The following is a 22,485-nucleotide window of genomic DNA, read 5'->3' as shown; positions in this document are numbered from 1 at the left end:
TTGAAAAGCTGTTAAGCTTGGTGAGTGGGAGATCAACATCCGTTTTTGTAGCTGGGGATCCTGTATGATCTGGACGGTTTTCCAAAGCACAGGATCTGCCATCCATTATGTTGGAAGAGGCTCCTGGTGGGTAAAGCTCACCCCAGAATGAAGTCACAGATATTTTTTGTTTGGGGGTTGTTTTTTGTTTCTTGCAGAACTGTCATTAGTCAAGTAAACAAATTTATTAAGTCCAACAGCAGGTTACCTTCCAAATAAAAAAGTAGACAATAATGTGTGTAACAAGTTAATAAAAATATTCAAGGAGCCATTTGGAGAGTGCAACAGTGCAGAGAATACAAATCAAAATATTGACTTTTGTCAACAAGTTTGTACAACTTCAAGAAACAGACACGCTGGTCACAAACCAAGAGGAATCCACAAAGGTGGAGGGTCACATGAGCAGTCGACTCATCACCTCAGCGGGATAAGGCAGGGTATCTTATTTGTAGGACCAGTTTATCCAAGCCCCATTTGCCTATTGCTTCAAATCCCTCCTTTGAAACCTAGAATCATATTCATTAGTGCAACAGGTAAGAGCAATTAATAACAGACTCAAGGGGCTAGGACCAGGGTCAGAAGGAAGACACTTCTCCCAGAATAAATGCGTTGGGGGAAAAAACCACAGCAGCTGCTGAATGGCTTCCTTTGGCAATATGCAAGATTTATGCTGAAAGTTGTAGGGAAGGTGGGTGGTAGAAGAGCAGGCTCAGTTTTCAAAGAGAGGAATAGGGAGAAGGATGTGATAAACTCCAGCACCTGAATCAGAAACAGAATCTGATGGTTACTCAATTTTGTTTTTCAGTGAGGAAAAACACCTGCAGATCCTCAATGTAAGGCAGTGCTAGTCAAGGTTAACCTGGATAAATGCTAATGATTACAGCTTAACAAAGGTGTAAACTCTGAATGGGGAGTGGGCGGGAAACCCCTCTATATGATTCAGAAAACTGTGGAGTAAGAGGAGGATCAATGTTACATGTTCTCAAATGAGTCCCAATTAACACTTTAATGACTTAATAGTCCTTTTAGTCCATCTTGTTTAAACAAAAGCTTCCCAGGTAGTGCTAGTGGTAAAGAATCCACCTGCCAATGCAGGAGACATAAGAGACGCTGGTTCAATCCCTGGGTTGGGAAGATCTCCTGGATGAGAGCATGGCAACCCACTCCAGTATTCTTGCCTGGAGAATCCCATGGACAGAGGAGCCTGGCTGGCTATAGTCCACAGGGCCACACAGAGTCGGATATGACTGAAGTGAATTAGCACACACGCACACATTTAAACAAGATACTGCTGAGTCCCCCAGGGAAGACCTTTGTCAGTTACGCAGTTACCAAGATGTTCAGGTCATCACTAACCAGACACACAAGAAGAGTGGCAAAGTGGGCTACTACAGCAAAACAAACCTAGCAGCAGCTTTCTTCCAGCCTTTATACCTTTGGGGCTCACTGCACTGAAGACTTGACTTTAAATGCAAACCAAACTTGGCCCAAAACACAGATGTTTTGGTTTGTCTGGTTAAACTTTTATACCAGATCCTTATCTAAGTAATTTCCCATCACTATTTAATACAGTTTGGTATAGTATACTATATGCGGCCATCACATGAACTATGGAGTCCCACACCCTGCAGGCTCCAACACTGAGGACTGAATTTTACCACCAGTCCTTGGGAAATCCATACTGTTTTAAGACCCACTAATAAATGTGTGGCTTAATCCTTTCTTCCTCTCCAGGAAGGCTAGTTTGTGCCTTCCTTAGCAAAGTTTAATATTGAAAACACTGCCTTGTACATTTTCTGTTGGATTTCCTTGAACCTGAGGGCTTGGCTGAAATTTGGATCTCTACATAGCTCTAGACTTTTTTTTCTTACCAGAAGGGTAGAAATGGAATCTTGACCCAAACTCACACATGTGAGCACATGTGGCAGGGAGAACTGCTGAGACAACTAGCCTAAGTACAGCAAAGTGTCATCACAGGAGGCAGGGGTAAGAGTGATACAGTCACATTTGGCAGGTACAGGGGAAGAGCAACCGGTAAAGCACAATTCATCTCATATTGCTTTCTAATCAATTGCTAAAGAAATACCATAGAAGCTCACACACAAAACTGCTGCCAAAAAACAACCTCCCAACACACTCCGTTTGTTGTAGTCACTCTGGTATTTGCCTGTTTTCAAAATGGCATCCACATCCTGCCCCTGACCACACCACCACCATACCACTCTGGTATCCTATTGTTTAAAGTGAAGTGTGCACTGGCTTACCTGAGGGGCATGCATTGACCTCTTCAACACAATTACTGCTCACTCATTAAGCAGCAAACCCATCTGTAGGTGAAGAGGAACAGGAACCTCTCATTTCCCAGAAGTGTAACTGCAAACCCTACACACACACACACTCCATCTTGGATCCCTCTGCAGAAAACTGCTTTTCCTATAGCCACGAAAAAGTCAAGCATTGGTCCACGTGACTGCTTAAGCTTGAATTCCTTGCATCAAAGACTCAAACTTGGAAGGAAACTAAGTCCCTCCCTAACCATTCCCTTTTCAGGTTTCTAATTCGCATTTGTTAACAAACAGACCATTAAATATATAACCAAAAATATTTAAATGGCTCTTTTGTTGATAAGGAAGCTGAGTGTTTTTTTAAAAATCCATCATAACACACCTAATGCATGGAATGCTTTCTTGTAGGCTGGGGAAGGAATCCAGTTCCCCCAGAGTCTTTAGGATACTCAGCATTTTGTGTCCTTGCCATACACCCTTCTGATCTGAGACAGAAAAAGCCTTACCTGGCTAGAAGCAGCTTGCTAGGTTAAGGTTTCAACCTTAACCTCTGCCCAATCCAGAACTGAGGAAAAATGGGGTTGTAAATTGACTGGATGAAATGGCAGTCTCAATACCTCAGCCTAGGTACCTTGACTTCAACTGAGCCCACAGAACGTGCTAAGACCCTCAGAAACTGTCTACAAGGTTCCTGTGTCTTAGGCTAGAACAAAGCCAGATATCTGGACTGGGACCCATCAGCTTTCCAGCAGTATTGCTAACTACTGTGGCTGACTTTAGTTTCCCATCCAGCCCTGTAAAAGGGGCAACTCTCAGGGTTCAGATTAAAAAATATATATATATGTTCCCTATGTCAATACCAATTTTACAAAAACATTGCAGAAACTCCTTAAATCATCTTTGTAAAGATGGGAGCCCAGAGCCATAGGTTAGTAATAAAAGAACTCAAAATAAGCAATTCCTGCCCAGGCTAAGAAACATATACCTGGGAGGGAGATGGGGGGTAAGTTGAGGGAGAAGAACTCCAAATATTTAATAGACAAACTCTCACTGCCTCAAGAGTATAAATATTTTTATAAATTTTTATTTAAAAATTCCCTTTTCAATCTGTTCCAAAGTATTGGAAGCTGAACGGTACAAGTTCCTGCCATCCATCCTTCCAGTACAGTTTTACGAGGACATTTTTTTTTTTTAATGGAAAAATAAGAGGACCCTCTACTAAAACCAGGTAGGACCAGTCAGCTCCTGTGTGGCAGTTTAGCCAAAGCTGGCCTTACAGAGCAAGCAGTGGAGGTGTCTAGGGAACTGGGACTCCCTCTTGTGAGGAAAGGACTGAGAAAATTCATCTTTAATGAAAATGATCTAAATTCAGATTCAAAAGCCTTCATTATGATTCTCCCTGACACTCTTATACTTTGTATATTGAAGGCAGCTCCCTTTTATAGCTAGTTTTAGCAGGCAAAGAAACAAAGGAATATAGATACATATATGTGTATATATATATATATTATATAGGTAAAATATATACATATATATGTATATATACATATTTTGGGGTAGGAAAAGGTGAGGAGGGTCATGTAAACCTAAATAGTCATCACATTACCCCAAATAAGCCTGACATTAACAAAGAAGAAAATAAATAACTTCTGGGGGTTAAGTGACAACACGGGTGCAGCAAGGAGGGAAAGGGCACAAGTTTAACTATTAAATACACTTATGTATTTGTTTGGCAGAGTTCAGGTCAACCCCAGGCTCCTGCACTTGCCAGACAAGTAAGCTGATGATACTCAAAAAAAAAAAAAAAAAAAATTCAAGCAGAGCTCCATACCACAGTTTTCCTTCAAGTCAGTTGGCCGGCAGGCACAGTTTTCCGACCACCAGGAACAGAAACTTTGGCTCCAAAGCAAATGAAAAAAAAAAAAAACGTATTTCCACTTACAACATGAAAATACAGGAAATTCATCAAAGAAAGAAAACTATCAAAGTCTACTTCCAGCAAAACTGAGGTAGCACTGCTTTCTCTGCATTCAATGCTTAAGTGGTTCTCAGTACAATGTGTTCTAACAAAACTGCTCACTTGACTGACAGGCGCAGCATGTTGATGGATAAACTCAACATGAAATGCAATAGGTCAAAGAAGGAATGAGCAAGAAGTGAGAAAAATAAAGAGTTTCAGATAAATTAGCTTAAAAGGGGGTCGTCACCAGACTACAAATGCTCTTGGCCAGCCCTGGCTCTCCAAGAACTTTAAATCGCCTGGGAATTAATGCAATGTGGTTAACAGTTAACACTGCTAATTCAAAATTCAACTCTGTAAATCTTTAAAAGTAATTATTACAACCTAAATCCAACCATGTAAACAGCACTACACACAGTACAGACCTGCCCTGAAAAACAAGAATATGCAAAACTGAGATCTGGCACTATCATTTTATAATGATAATTCAACCTAACTCCCATTCCTACTACCTGCTCTACACCCTCCCCCACCAAAAAAAAAAAAATCTAATTTGTGCAAGAAGTGGCAGGCTTACTATCTGAAGGCTTCAAAAAAAAAAAAAAAAGATATACAACATGTAGCCAGGTTCAAATATTTTGGGGGACCCCTCCCCAAAAAAGGGAAATAACCAAAATAACCAAAAGTGAAGAAAGTGCCTAAAACATGATACAGCATTTTAGAGCCCTTTCAGATACAAGGCAGAGAAAGGTGTAAAGTAGAAAATATCCGGATCTTCAGTAATTTTCAGAAAGGTCCAATTCCTTGGTTGACTGCAGGGCAGCAGGCAGATCCTTGCTGCTGCTCCTGAGACAGAGCCACTAAGTCTGCTCCTCGGGACACAAGCCCTCGGGCCCTGAGCTGAGTGCGCCTCTCCCTTCCCCTTCTCTTTTCCTTCGCTCCATTTCCCACTCCACAAAGGTATCGAAGAGACTTGGCCAGGCCTCATCTTCGCTGTAGTTGCTGAGGTCAGGGCCAATCACCTGAGTGAAGTTAAGGAACATATTCCAAGTGTCCCTGGAGATGCCCTTGATCCCCGAGGGGTTCTCTGTTAGGAAGTTTAGCCACTGGTCCAATACCGGAGGATTGTTCTGGGTAAAGACGAGTTTCCACAGGGCAATGGCTATTTCTCGATGCAGTGACCGCTGCCCTTCTTCAGAGTCCAGGCCAAACTGAAATGTAAACCGGTAGAGATCCTTGAATTTATCCTCTTGTTTGGCTTCTGTTAAGAGGCTAGGGAACCGTGCACAGATCCCATCAATGCTGTCTGCACTTATTGCTTTGCAGCCGTCAAAAAATTCCTTCCTGCAACAGGAAGGAGGGGCACAATTAATAATTGCCAATGATATCATTTACTGAGAGGCGATATAGTATCATAAGAGCATAACTATGAGGCTGTCGGGATTTGAACTCCAACTCCTCTACTAATTGCAATCCTATTTCATCTGCCAAATGGTGAGAATACTACCGTACTTCATAGGGTTTAAGTCAACAAGTTATTATGTCAACTTCTAGATAGTGCCAAGCACATGGTAGGCTGCTGGTAACAGTTCATTCATTCATCTACTCATCTTTCTAAAGCTAAACTCAAAGTCTCCTGCTCCATGCCATTTCTCATTCTGCAACAGTGATTAAGCTTTAGACATTCCTTGGAGATGGCGAGGGAGTCTTCCTGTTTTCCTTTTGATTCTATAGGGGTTGTTTGGTTTTGGAATATTTTTGGTTACTGCCAAGGAAAATTTTTGGAGTCCAAAGATTCTGGATGAACCTGGGGAAACTGCCACCAGAAATCAAAGTTCTGTTACTAAAAAGCAAAAATTGTATGTGTATTTTTTAACATCTATATATAACACTTCTGGGTTACAACATGGTCTCACACTGATCATGTTCTTTGAGATTCTGTATGTTCTGAAGATATAACATCTGAGGTCTGTGAGTAACCTACCCAGGGACTAAAAGTTTTATAGAGGGGTTCTCAAAGTCAATTCTTCTTTCTTATAATCCAGTGCTCTGCAAACCATAACTTGCAGTGACCCTGCCATGTTGTCTCCCACAAATAATCTCTATCAGGATGCATGATGATAACAGTGGACACAACTACGGGTTGACAGGACTTCCCAGGTGGCTCAGTGGTAAAGAATCAGCCTGCCAACGCAGGAGATATGGGTTCGATCCCTGGGTTGGGAAGATCCCCTGGAGGAGAAAATGGCAACACACTCCAGTATTCTTACCCAGAAAATACCACAGACAGAAGAGCCTGGCAGGCTATGGTCCACAGGGTCACAAAGAGTTGGACATGACTGAGTGACTGTGCATGCACGCACTAGCTGATAACCGGGGCCAGTTGTCCTTATTGGCACATAGGGTGACTAAGGGTATCATTCGGAGAGCAATGGGGTCTGTGTGACCCCATGGACTGCAGCCCACCAGGCTCCCCCATCCCTGGGATTCTCCAGGCAAGAACACTGGAGTGGGTTGCCATTTCCTTCTCCAATGCATGAAAGTGGAAAGTGAAAGTGAAGTCGCTCAGTCGTGTCCAACTCTTAGCGACCCCATGGACTGCAGCCCACCAGGCTCCTCCGTCCATGGGATTTTCCAGGCAAGAGTACTGGAGTGGGGTGCCACTGCCTTCTCCCAAGCACATCCCCAGTGGCACCCAATGCCTGACACATGATAGGTGCACAATAAACACTGAGTAAGGAAGTAAGTGAACTGACAAAGGAGTGAAAGAAAAAAGTCTGAAATAGCAGTGGGGTGGGACAGCAGCTTGGCAACATGGATTTATAACTTCAGGCAAGGATTGTTGGTGCCCACTTCTATCCTAGCTGGGCACCACTGCTCAGTGGTGCTCTCTTTCCTCCTCTGTTCACCTGGTGACACCAAGTATTTGTGACTAACCTGGTGAATTTGCACATGGTAGCAGCCTGGAACTTCCAAGCCAAAAGCAGCACTCGAAATTCCGTGGGGTCCACACATAGATCATTGCAAAAGCGCTCCATGCCTTCCTCCAAAATTGCATCCTCCCGTTCATCCTTATAGCGCCTGAACAGTTCTTCCAACCTCTGCAAAGACGACTCCTCGGCATTTGACTTGGGCTCCCTCCCAGCATCTCCAGAGGATGTTGGCAGCTGGCAGGCCTCAGGAGCAGCCTCTGCCTTTTTGGTCCCATTGACAAGGATATCTCCACCTGGCTTGCCACAGGTTGGCAGCTGTTCCTCACGGTGGCTTGCACTCCGCCTACCATGTGACTTGCTGCTGGGATCACGGTCTCCATTCTTGCTACCCAGAGTTGATGAGGGATTCTTACACTTGGTGACACACTGGCCCATGATGCTGGTGGCCTGGCCTCTAGAGCGGCCCTCTCTGGATTGGATGCCCTCGTTGCCACTGGCCCATGTGCCTCAACATGCCATCAGCCAGAGGAGCCAGCCAACCTAGAAGAAAATTAAAGACCAATCACCACCGAACAGGAAGACAGAGTATGCAAGCTCTCCTCCAGGAACTGCACAGTGCAACACCATTCTTGCAATGAGTCAACCATGAACTAGTGGAAATACCCCAAGTTCACCATCACCTTCCTCACAAGCCTATACCTTCACCTTGGAAATGCAGTGGCTAGGACACATATGGAGAACCAATAATGGAAATTCCTAAAATTCTTAAGGTAACATAGATCACAAAGAATTCATGTGCAGAATGCATCAGGAAGACTATGGGTTTGCCAGAAATATTCCAAAGGAAATTTGTCTTGCAAATTTGCCATCACATAAGAAAGTTATGTGAACCTGTGTTAACACCAAAGGTACCAATAAAAGGTTCATCTTCTAGTCTCTAATGTCAAAATTCTCAGATTTTCTTTTTAAGTAGGATGAACAGGGAGAAAGAGTGGTCACATCCCAAATAACTATATATAGTTTCATAATGCCCTAAAGATGAGGTAAAGAATGTGCAAGCCCTTTCTCCACCCTTACTCTATCCACCTATGGGCGCCATCCACCAGGACTGTATTCCATGCCAAGGGTCCCAGTCGCTGAGCTTCTTTTCTAAATACCCCTCTCAGAAAGGTAGAATATAGAAGGAAAGTCAAGTTCACACTAAATGTGAATGCCCTAAAGGCTTAAATGCAGGCTTAGTCTTCTAAGAAGGTGTCTCCATTTTAAAAGAAGGGCTGATTTACCCAAATACAATCTCTAAATGATAGGATAACAGCTAGATGAAAAAGAAGTCTGCACTAATACATAACATCATAGTGATTTACTTATTTTTAACCAAAAAGTGTTTTATAGGAAGATTGCTAGAAATTTCTTGGCTAGGAAGGAGGTGATTTCTCTGGAGACACTTTATCTACTTAGACTCATTCTTACCTTCAACTAGGCTACTAGAAGATCCATCTAAAATTTAGTGCTTGTAAAATTTTGCTAACTAAAGAATCTGCCTGCAATGCAGGAGACCCCAGTTCAATTCCTGGCTCAGGAAGATCCCCTTGAGAAGGGACAGCCTACTTGCTCTGGTATTCTTGGGCTTCCCTGGTGGCTCAGACAGTAAAGAATCCATCTGTCTGAGCCACCAATGCAGGATACCTGGGTGCAATTTATGGGTTGGGAAGATCCCCTGGAGAAGAGCATGGCAAACCACTCCAGTATTCTTGCCTGGAGAATCCCCAAGGACAGAGGAGCCTGGCAAGCTACAGTCCATGGGGTTGCAAAGAGTTGGACACGACTGAGTGACTAAGCACAGCACAGCAGAGCATAATAATTGCAGCCTCTGAAATTATGTTAATAGAAACTTGGAAGTATAGCAGGGAAGTGGACCAAATCAATGTCAGACCCGTGTCTCACCAGCTCTAGAGTCATGGACCTTCACAATCCAAATTCAAAGCTCTAATGAGACTGGCAGTAGGGTAAAAGGGTATTTTAATGGAAAGTTGAAGCTTTAAACTTTAGCTAAAGAACTTTACTTCCTCCAAATAGTACTTGCATAAAATCAGAGTTATTTTCAAAAGTAATTCTAAGGGTATGTTCTGAGTATACAAGTTTAAAGTGAAGACCATAATCGTTCCTGTGTTAATTGGAATCACATTGTATCAGGGTGTGTCCCATTCTCCACCTTCAAAAAGAATAAATGACAGACATGACTATACATGCCCTTTATGGATTTGCAGTTTCACTTAGGTTTCAAAATCACACTGTAGCCCCTTCAGAAGGGTTTTGGTGTGGAAAATGACAGACCCAAGTAAGTTTTTTGAAGCCTTTTTATGCTTTTAGAGTATAGCTAGTAATTCATAGTGCAACTTATTAAAATTTTTAAAGGCAAGGGTGTTAATTCTTGGAAGACCAGAATACATGAGAAGCAACCTGTTCAAGCCAAATTATCCAAAACAAACAGCACTATACCACATGGACGTTCTGGTTTCCAGATCTGTGTTTCTAAGACTGAAATGCTGAAAGAAACAAAAGGCCCAAACTTACACAAATTCCACATGCTCACAGACTGGCAACTCTAATTCCCAGACATGCTGACTCACCAGATTTTGCTGCTTAGTTCTTGCTGCTGAGGAAAGCCCAGGTATCTGGCACGATAAGAAGATTTCCTGGTTTCTGACTGACTCACCTACCATAGGCCACTCACCTCTGCTCCCATTGGACAGATGCTGTATTATACCAGCTTCCTCCAAATCCTGGTGCCAAGGCCTTCAAGTAGGGACAGAACAGATGGACCTACCAAAGAGGTTCTAATCCATTTACCCATTTACAAGCCCTCCACATGAGAGCATCTTTGATGACCTGACACAGCAGAACCAGCTGAAACCTGAAGGCATTTTACATACCCAAAAGATAAAAAGAAAAAAAGGAGTGGGAAATCAATTTAGACAGATGATTAGTCAGAAAGTGCCAGAAGGCTGGATCCCTTCCTTCCATTCCAGTCCTTTCCTTTGAAGCAAGTGATAGTCTCAAGCCAGTTACAGATCTGATGGTGGGTGTGGTCCCCTGATTACCTAATGGGCTCCCTGGGCTCCCTTCTTTACTGTCTACCTCTTTCTTTGGGAAACAGTTCTGCACCAAGAGATTTCTCAGGTTCAATCAGGGGCTCAGCCCTGTGTCACAGGATGGCCACACTTCAAGTGTTTTAAAGTTGCCTGCTTCCCTGAACACAGTAGCTGTTGGCTAATTCCTAGTAAGAGCATTTATACAAAGCACTTTATGGACAATAAAACTCATATATGCTTATGACAATTCCATTCAAAGATAGGAAAGTTGGGGTGCAAAGAAGATTACCCAGGATCACAAGAAGAACCTGATTATGTCTGACTTGAAAAACCCCTGATAGCTCAGCTGGTACAGAATCTGCCAGCAATGCAGGAGACCCCAGTTCAATTCCTGGGTCAAGAAGATCCACTGGAAAAGGGATAGCCTACCCACTCCAATACTCTTGGGCTTTCCTTGTGGCTCAGCTGGTCAAGAATTCATGCATAATGCAGGAGACCTGGGTTCGCCTGGATTGGGAAGATCCCCTGCAGAAGGGAAAGGCTGGCCTGGAGAATTCCATGGACTTCTACTGTATAATCCATGGGGTTGCAAACAAACACCACTGAGCCAACTTTCACTTTCAATTTAACCACTAAGCTAGACTGCTTAACACCTGTATCAGAAACCCCTTCATAGATCACAGCATGGTCTTGGTGAAGGGGCTTTGTAATGCAATGAAGCTATAAGCCATGCTGTGCAGGGCCACCCAAGACGGGCGGGTCATAGTGAAGTGTACTGACAAAATGTCATCCACTGGAGGAGGGAATGGCAAAACACAGGAGTATGCTTGCCATGAAAACCCCATGAGCAATATGCAAAAGCAAAACACATAACACTGGAAGATGAGCACCCCAGGTTGGAAGGTGTCCAATATACTATGGGGGAAGAAGAAAGGGCAATTATTAATACCTCCAGAAAGAATGAACTGGCTGAGCCAAACCGGAAACGACACTCAACTGTGGATGTGTCTGGTGGTATTGCATAGAAACCTGGAATGTTAGGTCCATGAATCAAGGAAATTGGACGTGATCAAGTAGGAGATGGCAGGAGTGAATATCATTTTAGGAATCAGTGAACTAAAGTGGACAGAAATAGGTGAATTTAATTCGGGGAACCATTATATCTACTACTGTGGGCAAGAATCCCTTAGAAGAAATAAGGTGGCCCTCACAGTCAACAAAACAGTGACCTCGGTTCCTTTCCAAGAAGAAATGGAGTAGCCCTCACAGTCAACAATACAGTGACCTCGGTTTCTTTCCAAGGCAAACCACTCAACATGACTTTGCCTCAACCACTGATGCTGGAGAAGCTGAAGTTGACTATAAAGATCTACAAGACCTTGTAGAACTAACAGCAAAAACGATGTCCTTTTCGTCATGGGAAATGGAATGCAAAAGTTGGAAATCAAGAGAAACCTGCAGTAGCAAGCAAGTTTGGCCTTGAAGAACAAAATGAAGCAGGGCAAAGGCTAACAGAGTTTTGCCAAGAGAACACACTGGTCACAGCAAACACTCTTTTCCAACAACACAAGAGATGACTCTACAAATGGACATCACCAAATGATCACTACTGAAATCAGATTGATTATATTCTTTGCAGCTGAAGATGGAGAAGCTCTATACAGTCAGCAAAAACAAGACTGGGAGCTGACTGTGGCTCAGATCATGACCTCCTTATTGCAAAATTTAATCTTAAATTGAAGAAAGTAAGGAAAACTACTAGACCATTCAGGTATGACCTAAATCAAATCCCTTATGATTATATGGTGAAGGTGATGAATAGGTTCAAGGGATTAGATCTGGCAGAGTGCATAAAGAACTATATATGGAGGTTTATAATAATGTACAGGAGGCAGTGACCAAAACCACCCCAAGGAAAAAGAAATGCAAGAAGGCAAAGAGGTTGTCTGAGGAGCTGAAAAGGGAAAAAGGGAAAAATATACCCAACTGAATGCAGAGTTCCAGAGAAAAGCAAGGAGAAATAAGAAGCCGTTCTGAAATGAAGTGTAAAGAAATAGAGGAAAACAACAGGATGGGAAAGATTCTCTAAAAAACAGAATTTCTCTTCCAAAAAAATTAGATAGTAGGGGAAACATTTCATCCAAGAATGGGAGTAAGGACCTAATAGAAGATATTAAGAGGTGGAAATACACAGAACTATACAAGAAAGGTCTTAATGACTCAGATAACCACAACGATAGGAGTGTAGTCACTTACCTAGAGCCAGACATCCTGGAATGTGAAGTCAAGTGGACCTTAGGAAGCATTACTAAGAACACAGCTAATGATGCTGCTGCTGCTGCGTCACTTCAGTCGTGTCCGATTCTGTGCAACCCCATAGATGGCAGCCCACCAGGCTCTGCCATCCCTGGGATTCTCCAGGCAAGAACACTGGAGTGGGTTGCCATTTCCTTCTCCAATGCATGAAAGTGAAAAGTGAAAGTGAAGTCACTCAGTCATGTCTGACTCTTCGCAACGCCATGGACTGCAGCCTACCAGGCTCCTCCATCCACAGGACAAAGCTTATGGAGGTGATGGAATTCCAGCAGACCTATGCAAAATCCTAAAATATGATGCTGTTAAAGTGCTACAGTCAATATGTCAGCAAATTTGGAAAACTCAGCAGTGTTCACAGGACTGGAAAAGGTCAGTTTTCATTCTAATCCCAAAGAAGGGCAATGCCAAAGAAATTTCAAACTATGGCACAATTGCATTCATTTCACATACTAGCAAGGTAAGGCTCAAAATTCTCCAAGCTAGGCTTCAGCAGTATGTGAACCGAGAGATTCCAGATGTACAAGCTGGCTTTAGAAAAGGCAGAGGACCCAGAGATCAAATTGTCAACATCTACTGGATCACAGGAAAAGTAAGGGAATTCAAAAAAAAATTTACTTCATTGATTGTGCTAAAGTCATTGACTGTGTGGATCACAACAAACTGGACAATTCTTAAAGAGATGGGAGTACCAGACCACCTTACCTGTCTCCTAACCAACATGCGCAAGTCGAGAAGCAACAGCTAGAACTGGACATGAACAATGAACTGGTTCCATATAGGGAAAGAAGTATGTCAAGGCTGTATACTGTCATGCTGCTTATTTAACTTATATGCAGAGTACATCATGCAAAATGCCAAAGTGAATGAATCACAAGCTGGAATCAAGATTTGTGGGAGAAATACCAACAACCTCAGATATGCAGATGATACCACCCTAATGGCAGAAAGTGAAAAGAAACTAAAGAGCTTCTTGATGAGGGTGAAAGAAGAGTGAAAAGGTTGGCTTAAAACTCAACATTCAAAAAACTAAGATCATGGCATCTAGTCACACCATTACAAGGCAAATAGATGGGGAAAAAATGGAAACAGTGACAGATTTTATTTTAGTGGGCTCCAAAATCACTGTGGACAGTGACTGCAGCCATGAATTAAAAGACACTTGCTTCTTGGTTGGAAAGCTATGACAAACCTAGATAACATATTAAAAAGCAGAAACATCATTCTGCTGACAAGATCCATACAGTCAAAGTTATAGTTTTCCAGTAGTCATGTACAGATATGAGAACTGGACCATAAAGAAGGCTGAGTGCCAAAGAATTCATGCTTTTGAACTGTGCTGAAGAAGACTCTTAAGAATCCCCTGGACTGCAAGGAGGTCAAGCTAGTCAACCTAAAGGAAACCAACCCTGAATATTCATTGGATGGACTGAAGCTTAAGCTCCAATACATTGGCCACCTGATACAAAAGAGCTGAGTCACTGGAAAAGACCCTGCTGCTGGGATAGATTGAGAAGAGGAGGAAAAAGGGGCGGCAGAGGATGAGATGGTTAGACAGCATCACTGACTCAATGCACATAGATTTGAGCAAACTGTGGGAGACAGGGAAGGACAGAGGAGCCTGTCCATGGGATTGCAAAGAGTCGGACATGACTTAGGGACTAAACAACAACAACAACAACTGGAAAAAGAACAGCACATGGTCTGTGCCCAGAGCTAAGAATGCTGTCCTAGCCACTGCTCTCTCCCCAGCAAGCCATACCACCGTGAAGCAGGCAGGCAAGATGCCCTCAGGCTCAGCCTCACCAGAGGCTGGGGACTAGAATCCAGAGTCCTTAAACCTGTGATGTTTCAGGACCCCATCATGGCTAAAAGCTCTAGCTCTTTAAGTCCAACTCTGCTATCGGCTGTTTGACCCTGATCAAAAACCTGAATTTCATCAACCTGAAAAGCGGTACCTACTTCGTAGAGCAGTTGTAAGGATTCAGTCAGGATACACTGATAAAGAGTACCTGGCACTATGACTTCCACAGAGGAAAGCTTTTATTAAAAGCCAAGTAGTATCTGCTTACCCTGATGGAAATCCCAGCTTGTCCCATGTGAACAATGGGTCTAGGCTTTCTTCCCCACGCCCAGACAGGACAGGATGCCTATGCTTGAGTCAGGCACATGCTAATGCTAATGCTAAGTCACTTCAGTCATGTCCGACTCTGTGTGACCCCACAGACGGCAGCTCACCAGGCTCCCCCATCCATGGGATTCTCCAGGCAAGAACACTGGAGTGGGTTGCCATTTCCTTCTCCAATGCAGGAAACTGAAAAGTGAAAGTGAAGTCGCTTAGTCATGTCCGACTTTTAGCGACCCCATGGACTGCAGCCTTCCAGGCTCCTCCGCCCATGGGATTTTCCACGCAAGAGTACTGGAGTGGGGTGCCATTGCCTTCTCCATCATGCACATGAGTATCGCTCAAAAACAGTTTCTTGAACTACAGAACTAACCCTGCTCAAATGCACCACCAATCAGAAATACACAGGGGGTCAGATTCTCCATAGGATAAGACTTGTGAATAATCGTGAATAAAATCAAGCTGGCTATTTGCTGTGCCCTCTGGATATCTGAATTGTTGCTCACTTTCTGTCCCTAACTGCAGAACAATTATATCAAAGAAATTCTTGCACTGTTAAGAAAGTTCTAGGACCCACAACAGATTTTCCCACCTAGGGAACTGACAAAGGGACTGAGAACCCCCAAAGAATTTGACTTTGGAGACCAGTGGGATTTGATTACAGTACTTTAACAGGAATGGGGAGACTCTTGGAGGGCACAAACAAAAACTTGTGTACATTAAGAGCCAGGAGAAAAGAGTCTCCTGTGAAGGCATGGGTCAAGTTTGCCCTCAGTCAACTGGGAGGGAACAGCCCCACCCATCAACAGAAAACTGGATTAAAGATTTACTTAGCATGGCCCCGCCCATCAGAATAAGACCCAGATTCCCCCATAGTCAGTCTTTCCCATGAGGAACCTTCTATAAGCCTCTTATCCTTATTTATCAGAGGGCAGACAGAATGAAAACCACAATCACAGAAAACTAACCAAACTGATCACCTGGACCACAGCCATCTCTAAACTCAATGAAACTATGAGCTATGCCGTGTAGAGCCACCCAAGATGGATGGGTCATGGTGGAGAGTTTTAACAAAACGTGGTCCACTGGAGAAGCGCATGGCAAACTACTTCATTATTCTTGCCTTGAGAACCCCATGAAAAGGCAGAAAGATGGACACTGAAAGATGAACTCCCCAGGTCAGTAGGTGCCCAATATGCTACTGGAGAAGAGTGGAGAAGTAACTCCAGAAAGAATGAAAAGACGAAGCCAAAGTGAAAACAGTATCCAGCTGTGGATGTGACTGGTGATAGAAGTCAAGTCCAATGCTGTAAAGAACAGTAATGCATAGGAACCTGGAATGTTAGGTCCATGAATCAAGGTAAATTGGAAGTGGTCAAACAGGAGATGGCAAGGGTTTGAACATCGACATTTCAGTAATCAGTGAATTAAAATGGACAGGAATGGGCAAATTTAATTCAAATGACCATTATATCTACTACTGTGGGCAAAAATCCCTTAGAAGAAATGGAGTAGCCCTCACAGTCAACAAGAGAGTCCAAAAGGCAGTACTTGGGTCCAATCTCAAAAACAGAATGACCTCGGTTCGTTTCCAAGGCAAACCATTCAATATCATAGTAATCCAAGTCTATTCCCCAACCACTAATGCCGAAGAAGCTAAAGTTAAACAGTTCTATGATGACCTACAAGAACTTCTAGAACTAACACCAGAAAAAGATGTCCTTTTCATTACAGGAGACTGGAATGAAAAAGTAGGAAGTCAGGATTTCCCTGGAGAAAGAAGCAAGTTTGGTCTTGGAGTACAAAACGAACCAGGGCAAAGGCTGATAAGAGTTTTGCCAGGAGAATGCATTGTTCTTAGCAAACACTTTCTTCCAACAACACAAGAGGCGACTCTAATCATTGACCATATGGTCAATACCAAAATCAGACTGATTATATTCTTTGCAGGCGAAGATGGAGAGCACTATACACTGAGCAAAAACAAGACCGGGAGCTGACTGTGGCTTAGATCATGAACTCCTTATTGCCAAATTCAGACTGAAATTGAAGAAAGTGGGGAAAACCACTAGACCATTCAGTTCAGTTCAATCGCCCAGTCATGTCTGACTCTTTGCGACCCCATGAATCGCAGCACGCCAGGCCTCCCTGTCCATCACCAACTCCCGGAGTTCACTCAGACTCACGTCCATCAAATCAGTGATGCCATCTAACCATCTCAACCTCTGTCATCCCCTTCTCCTCCTGCCCCCAAACCCTCCCAGCATCAGAGTCTTTTCCAGTGAGTCAACTCTTCACATGAGGTGGCCAAAGTATTGGGAGTTTCAGCTTTAGTATCATTCCTTCCAAAGAAATCCCAGGGCTGATCTCCTTCAGAATGGACTGTTTGGATCTCCTTGCAGTCCAAGGGACTCTCAAGAGTCTTCTCCAACACCACAGTTCAAAAGCATCAATTCTTCGGCACTCAGCCTTCTTCACAGTCCAACTCTCACATCCATACATGACCACAGGAAAAACCATAGCCTTGATTAGACGGACCTTTGTTAGCAAAGTAATGTCTCTGCTTTTGAATATGCTATCTAGGTTGGTCATAATTTTTCTTCCAAGGAGCAAGCGTCTTTTAATTTCATGGCTGCAATCACCATCTGCAGTGATTTTGGAACCCAAAAAAATAAAGTCTGACATTGTTTCCCCATCTATTTCCCATGAAGTGATGGGACCAGATGCCATGATCTTCGTTTTCTGAATGTTGAGCTTTAAGCCAACTTTTTCACTCTCCTCTTTCACTTTTATCAAGAGGCTCTTTAGTTCCTCTTCACTTTCTGCCATAAGGGTGGTGTCATCTGCATATCTGAGGTTACTGATATTTCTCCAGGCAATCTTGATTCCAGCTTGTGCTTTATCTAGCCCAGCGTTTCTCACGATGTACTCTGCATATAAGTTAAATAAGCAGGGTGACAATATACAGCCTTGACGTACTCCATTTCCTATTTGGAACGAGGCTGTTGTTCCATGTCCAGTTCTAACTGTTGCTTCCTGACCTGCATACACATTTCTCAAGAGGCAGGTCAGGTGGTCTGGCACGCCCATCTCTTTCAGAATTTTCCACTTTATTGTGATCCACACAGTCAAAGGCTTTGGCATAATCAATAAAGCAGAAATAGATGTTTTTCTGGAACTCTCTTCCTTTTTCCATGATCCAGCGGATGTTGGCAATTTGGTACCTGGTTCCTCTGCCTTTTCTAAAACCAGCTTGAACATCTGGAAGTTCACAGTTCATATATTCCTGAAGCCTTGCTTGCAGAATTTTGAGCATTACTTTACTAGCGTGTGACATGAGTGCAATTGTGCAGTAGTTTGAGCATTCTTTGGCATTGCCTTTCTTTGGGATTGGAATGGAAACTGACCTTTTCCAGTCCTGTGGTCACTGCTGAGTTTTCCAAATTTGCTGGCATATTGAGTGCAGCACTTTCACAGCATCAGCTTTCAGGATTTGAAATAGCTCAACTGGAATTCCATCACCTCCACTAGCTTTGTTCATAGTGATGCTTTCTCAAGCACACTTGACTTCACATTCCAGGATTTCTGGCTCTAGATGAGTGATAACACCATCGTGATTATCTGGGTCATGAAGATCTTTTTTGTATAGTTCTTCTGTGTATTCTTGCCACCTCTTCTTAATATCTTCTGCTTCTGTTAGGTCCATACCTTTTCGTGTCCTTTATCGAGCCCATCTTTGCATGAAATGTTCCCTTGGTATCTCTAATTTTCTTGAAGAGATCTCTAGTCTTTCCCATTCTGTTGTTTTCCTCTATGTCTTTGCATTGATCACTGAGGAAGGCTTTCTTATCTCTTCTTGCTATTCTCTGTAACTCTGTATTCAGATGCTTATATCTTTCCTTTTCTCCTTTGCTTTTTCACTTCTCTTCTTTTCACAGCTATTTGTAAGGTCTCCCCAGACAGCCATTTTGCTTTTTTGCATTTCTTTTCCATGGGGATGGTCTTGATCCCTGTCTCCTGTACAATGTCACCAACCTCTGTCCATAGTTCATCACGCACTTTATCTATCAGATCTAGCCCCTTAAATCTATTTCTCACTTCCACTGTATAATCATAAGGGATTTGATTTAGGTCATACCTGAATGGTCTAGTGGTTTTCCCTACTTTCTTCAATTTCAGTCTGAATTTGGCAATAAAGAGTTCATGATCTGAGCCACAGTCAGCTCCTGGTCTTGTTTTTGTTGACTGTATAGAGCTTCTCAATCTTTGGCTGCAAAGAATATAATCATTCTGATTTCGGTGTTGACGAGCTGGTCATGTCCATGTGTAGAGTTTTCTCTTGTGTTGTTGGAAGAGTGTGTTTGCTATGACCAGTGCATTTTCTTGGCAAAACTCTATTAGTCTTTGCCCTGCTTCATTCTGTATTCCAAGGCCAAATCTGCCTGTTACTCCAGGTGCTTCTTGACTTCCTACTTTTGCATTCCAGCCCCCTATAATGAAAAGGACATCTTTTTGGGGTGTTAGTTCTAAAAGGTCTTCTAGGTCTTCATAGAACCATTCAACTCCAGCTTCTTCAGCGTTATTGGTTGTGGCATAGACTTGGATTACTGTGATATTAAATGGTTTGCCTTGGAAACAAAAAGAGATTATTCTGTCGTTTTTGAGATTGCATCCAAGGACTGCATTTTGAACTCTTTTGTTGACCATGATGGCTACTCCATTTCTTCTGAGGGATTCCTGCCCGCAGTAGTAGATATAATGGTCATCTGAGTTAAATTCACCCATTCCAGTCCATTTTAGTTCGCTGATTTCTAGAATGTCGATGTTCACTCTTGCCATCTCTTGTTTGACCACTTCCAATTTGCCTTGATTCATGGACTTGACATTCCAGGTTCCTATGCAATATTGCTCTTTACAGCATTGGACCTTGCTTCTATCACCAGTCACATCCATAACTGGGTATTGTTTTTGTTTTGGCTCCATCCCTTCATTCTTTCTGGAGCTATTTCTCCACTGATCTTCAGTAGCATATTGGGCACCTACCGACCTGGGGAGTTCCTCTTTCAGTGCCCTATCATTTTGCCTTTTCATTCTGTTCATGGGGTTCTCAAGGCAAGAAAACTGAAGTGGTTTGCCATTCCCTTCTCCAGTGGACCACATTCTGACAGACCATTCAGGTATGACCTAAATCAAATCCCTTATCAAATACAGTGGAAGTGAGAAATAGATTTAAGGCACTAGATCTGATAAGAGTGCCTGATGAACTATGGACGGAGGTTCGTGACATATTACAGGCGACAGGAATCAAGATCATCCCCAAGAAAAAGAAATGTAAAAAGGCAAAATGGCTGTCTGAGGAGGCCTTACAAATAGCTGAGAAAAGAAGAGAAGTGAAAGGCAAAGGAGAAAAGGAAAGAGATACCCATCTGAATACAGAGTTCCAAAGAATAGCAAGGAGAGATAAGAACGCCTTCCTCAGTGATCAATGCAAACAAATAAAGGAAAACAATAAAATGGGAAAGACTAGAAATCTCTTCAGGAAAATTAGAGATACCAAGGGAACATTTCATGCAAAGATGGGCACAATAAAGGACAGAATAGTATGGACCTAACAGAGGCAGAAGATATTAAAAAAAAAAGTGGCAAGAATACACAGAAGAACTATACAAAAAAGATCTTAATGACCCAGATAACCACGATGATGTGATCACTCACCTAGAGCCAGACATCCTGGAATGTGAAGTCAAGTGAGCCTTAGGAAGCATCACTATGAACAAAGCGAGTGGAGGTGATGGAGTTGCAGCTGAGCTATTTCAAGTCCTAAAAGATGATGCTGTCAAAGTGCTGCACTCAATATGCCAGCACATTTGGAAAACTCAGCAGTGGCCACAGAACTAGAAAAGGTCAGTTTTCATTCCAGTCCCAAAGAATGTTCAAACTACTGCACAATTGTACTCATCTAACACACCAGCAAAGTAATACTCAAAATTCTCTAAGCTAGGCTTCAACAGTATGTGAACTGTGAAGTTCCAGATGTTCAACCTGGATTTAGAAAATGCAGAGGAACCAGACATCAAATTGCCAATGTCCGTTGGGTCATCAAAAAAGCAAGAGAGTTCCAGAAAAACATCTACTTGTGCTTTATTGACTACACCAAACCCTTTGACTGTGTGCATCACAACAACCTGTGGAAAATTCTGAAAGAGATGGGAATACCAGACCACCTTACTTGCCTCCTGAGAAATCTGTATGCAGGTCAGGAAGCAATAGTTAGAACTGGACATAGAACAACAGACTGGTTCCAAATTGGGAAAGGAGTACATCAAGGCTGTATATTGTCATCCTGCTCATTTAACTTATATGCAGAGAACATCATGAGAAATGCAGGGCTGGAAGAAGCACAAGCTGGAATCAAGATTGCCAGGAGAAATATCAATAACCTCAGATATGCAGATGACATCACCCTTATGGCATAAAGTGAAGAAGAACTGAAGATCCTCTTGATGAAAGTGAAAGAAGAGAGTGAAAAAGCTGGTTTAAAACTCAATATTCAAAAAACTAAGATCATGGCATCTGGTCCCATCACTTCATGGGAAATAGATGGGGAAACAATGGAAATAGTGACAGACTTTATTTTCTTGGGTTCCAAAAGTCACTGTGGATGGTGACTGCAGCCATGAAATTAAAAGACACTTGATCCTTGGAAGGAAAGCTATGATCAACCTAGACAGCATATTAAAAAGCACAGACATTACTTTGTCAACAAACGTCTGTCTAGTCAAAGCTATGGTTTCTCCAGTAGTCACGTATGAATGTGAGAGGTGGACCATAAAGAAAGCTGAGTGCCGAAGAACTGATGCTTTTGAACAGTGGTGTTGGGAGAAGACTCTTGAGAGTCCCTTGGACTACAAGAAGATCAAACTGGTCAATCCTAAAGGAAATCATTCCTGAATATTCATTGGAAGGAGTAATGCTCAAGCTGAAGCTCCAGTACTTTGGCCACCTTACGCAAAGAACTGACTTACTGGAAAAGACCTTTTTGTTGGGAAAGATTGAAGGCAGGAGTAGAAGGGGACAACAGAGGATGAGATGGTTGGATGAAGTCACTGATTAGATGGACATGAATTTGAGCAAGATCTGGCAGTCGGTGAGGGACAGAGAAGCCTGGCATGCTGCAGTCCATGGGGTCACAAAGAGTCAAGTGCTCTTGAGTGACTGAAATGAAGTAAATTCTTTCCCTAATCTGGGGCAATCTTCCAGTCAGTTCCAAACTTCACTCCCTTTCCACTAGATTCCAGGTGTGTAGATCTGGAGAAAACCAGGATTTCTAACTTGGTACTGATTTACACTCATTTAATGGAACTACCTTCCCAGTGGTCCTCCTGCTATCCCTCTGAAATGGATAGCCTCAGCACAATCTGGGCTCCCCAGAACCAAATTTCATTACTAACAGAATATCATCATTAATTAATCCCACTTTTCATTGTCAGTACATTGTAAGAGCTACACTGAAGCGTAACTCTAGGAAGTAATTACTGCCATTTCATAGGAAAATAAATTTAAGTACACAGAGGTCAAGCAGCTATCTAGAAAAGGAGAAACTGGAGCAGAGTAATTAACAGGATGAGCTCCACAAGCAGAGGAACCTGTATCCGAATCATGGCGATCCACCAAGTTTGTGACCATCAGCATATAACTTTAAAATGGGACAGCTGTACCTCATGGACTGGTCAGAGGA

General features: G+C 42.8%; 1 protein-coding gene across 11 annotated transcripts in view; it reads right to left on the bottom strand.

The window, feature by feature from the left end:
• Positions 1-209: 209 nt before the first annotated feature.
• Positions 210-22,485, bottom strand: part of DCUN1D3 (defective in cullin neddylation 1 domain containing 3) — a 59,860-nt gene continuing 37,584 nt past the window's right edge. For all 11 annotated transcript variants that reach the window (XM_070362934.1, XM_070362925.1, XM_070362926.1 and 8 more), the window contains 2 exons: positions 7,222-7,757; positions 210-5,628 (listed from right to left, as the gene is read on the bottom strand). In XM_070362934.1, coding sequence (XP_070219035.1) covers positions 5,145-5,628; positions 7,222-7,652 — 915 coding nt within the window. In that variant the 5' untranslated portion in view covers positions 7,653-7,757 and the 3' untranslated portion in view covers positions 210-5,144. The remainder of the gene's footprint in view (positions 5,629-7,221; positions 7,758-22,485) is intronic.

This window comes from Bos mutus, chromosome 25 (genome assembly GCF_027580195.1).
Source record: "Bos mutus isolate GX-2022 chromosome 25, NWIPB_WYAK_1.1, whole genome shotgun sequence".
NCBI classification, from domain to species: domain Eukaryota; kingdom Metazoa; phylum Chordata; class Mammalia; order Artiodactyla; family Bovidae; genus Bos; species Bos mutus.
This window is presented reverse-complemented; position numbering and strand designations above follow the sequence as displayed.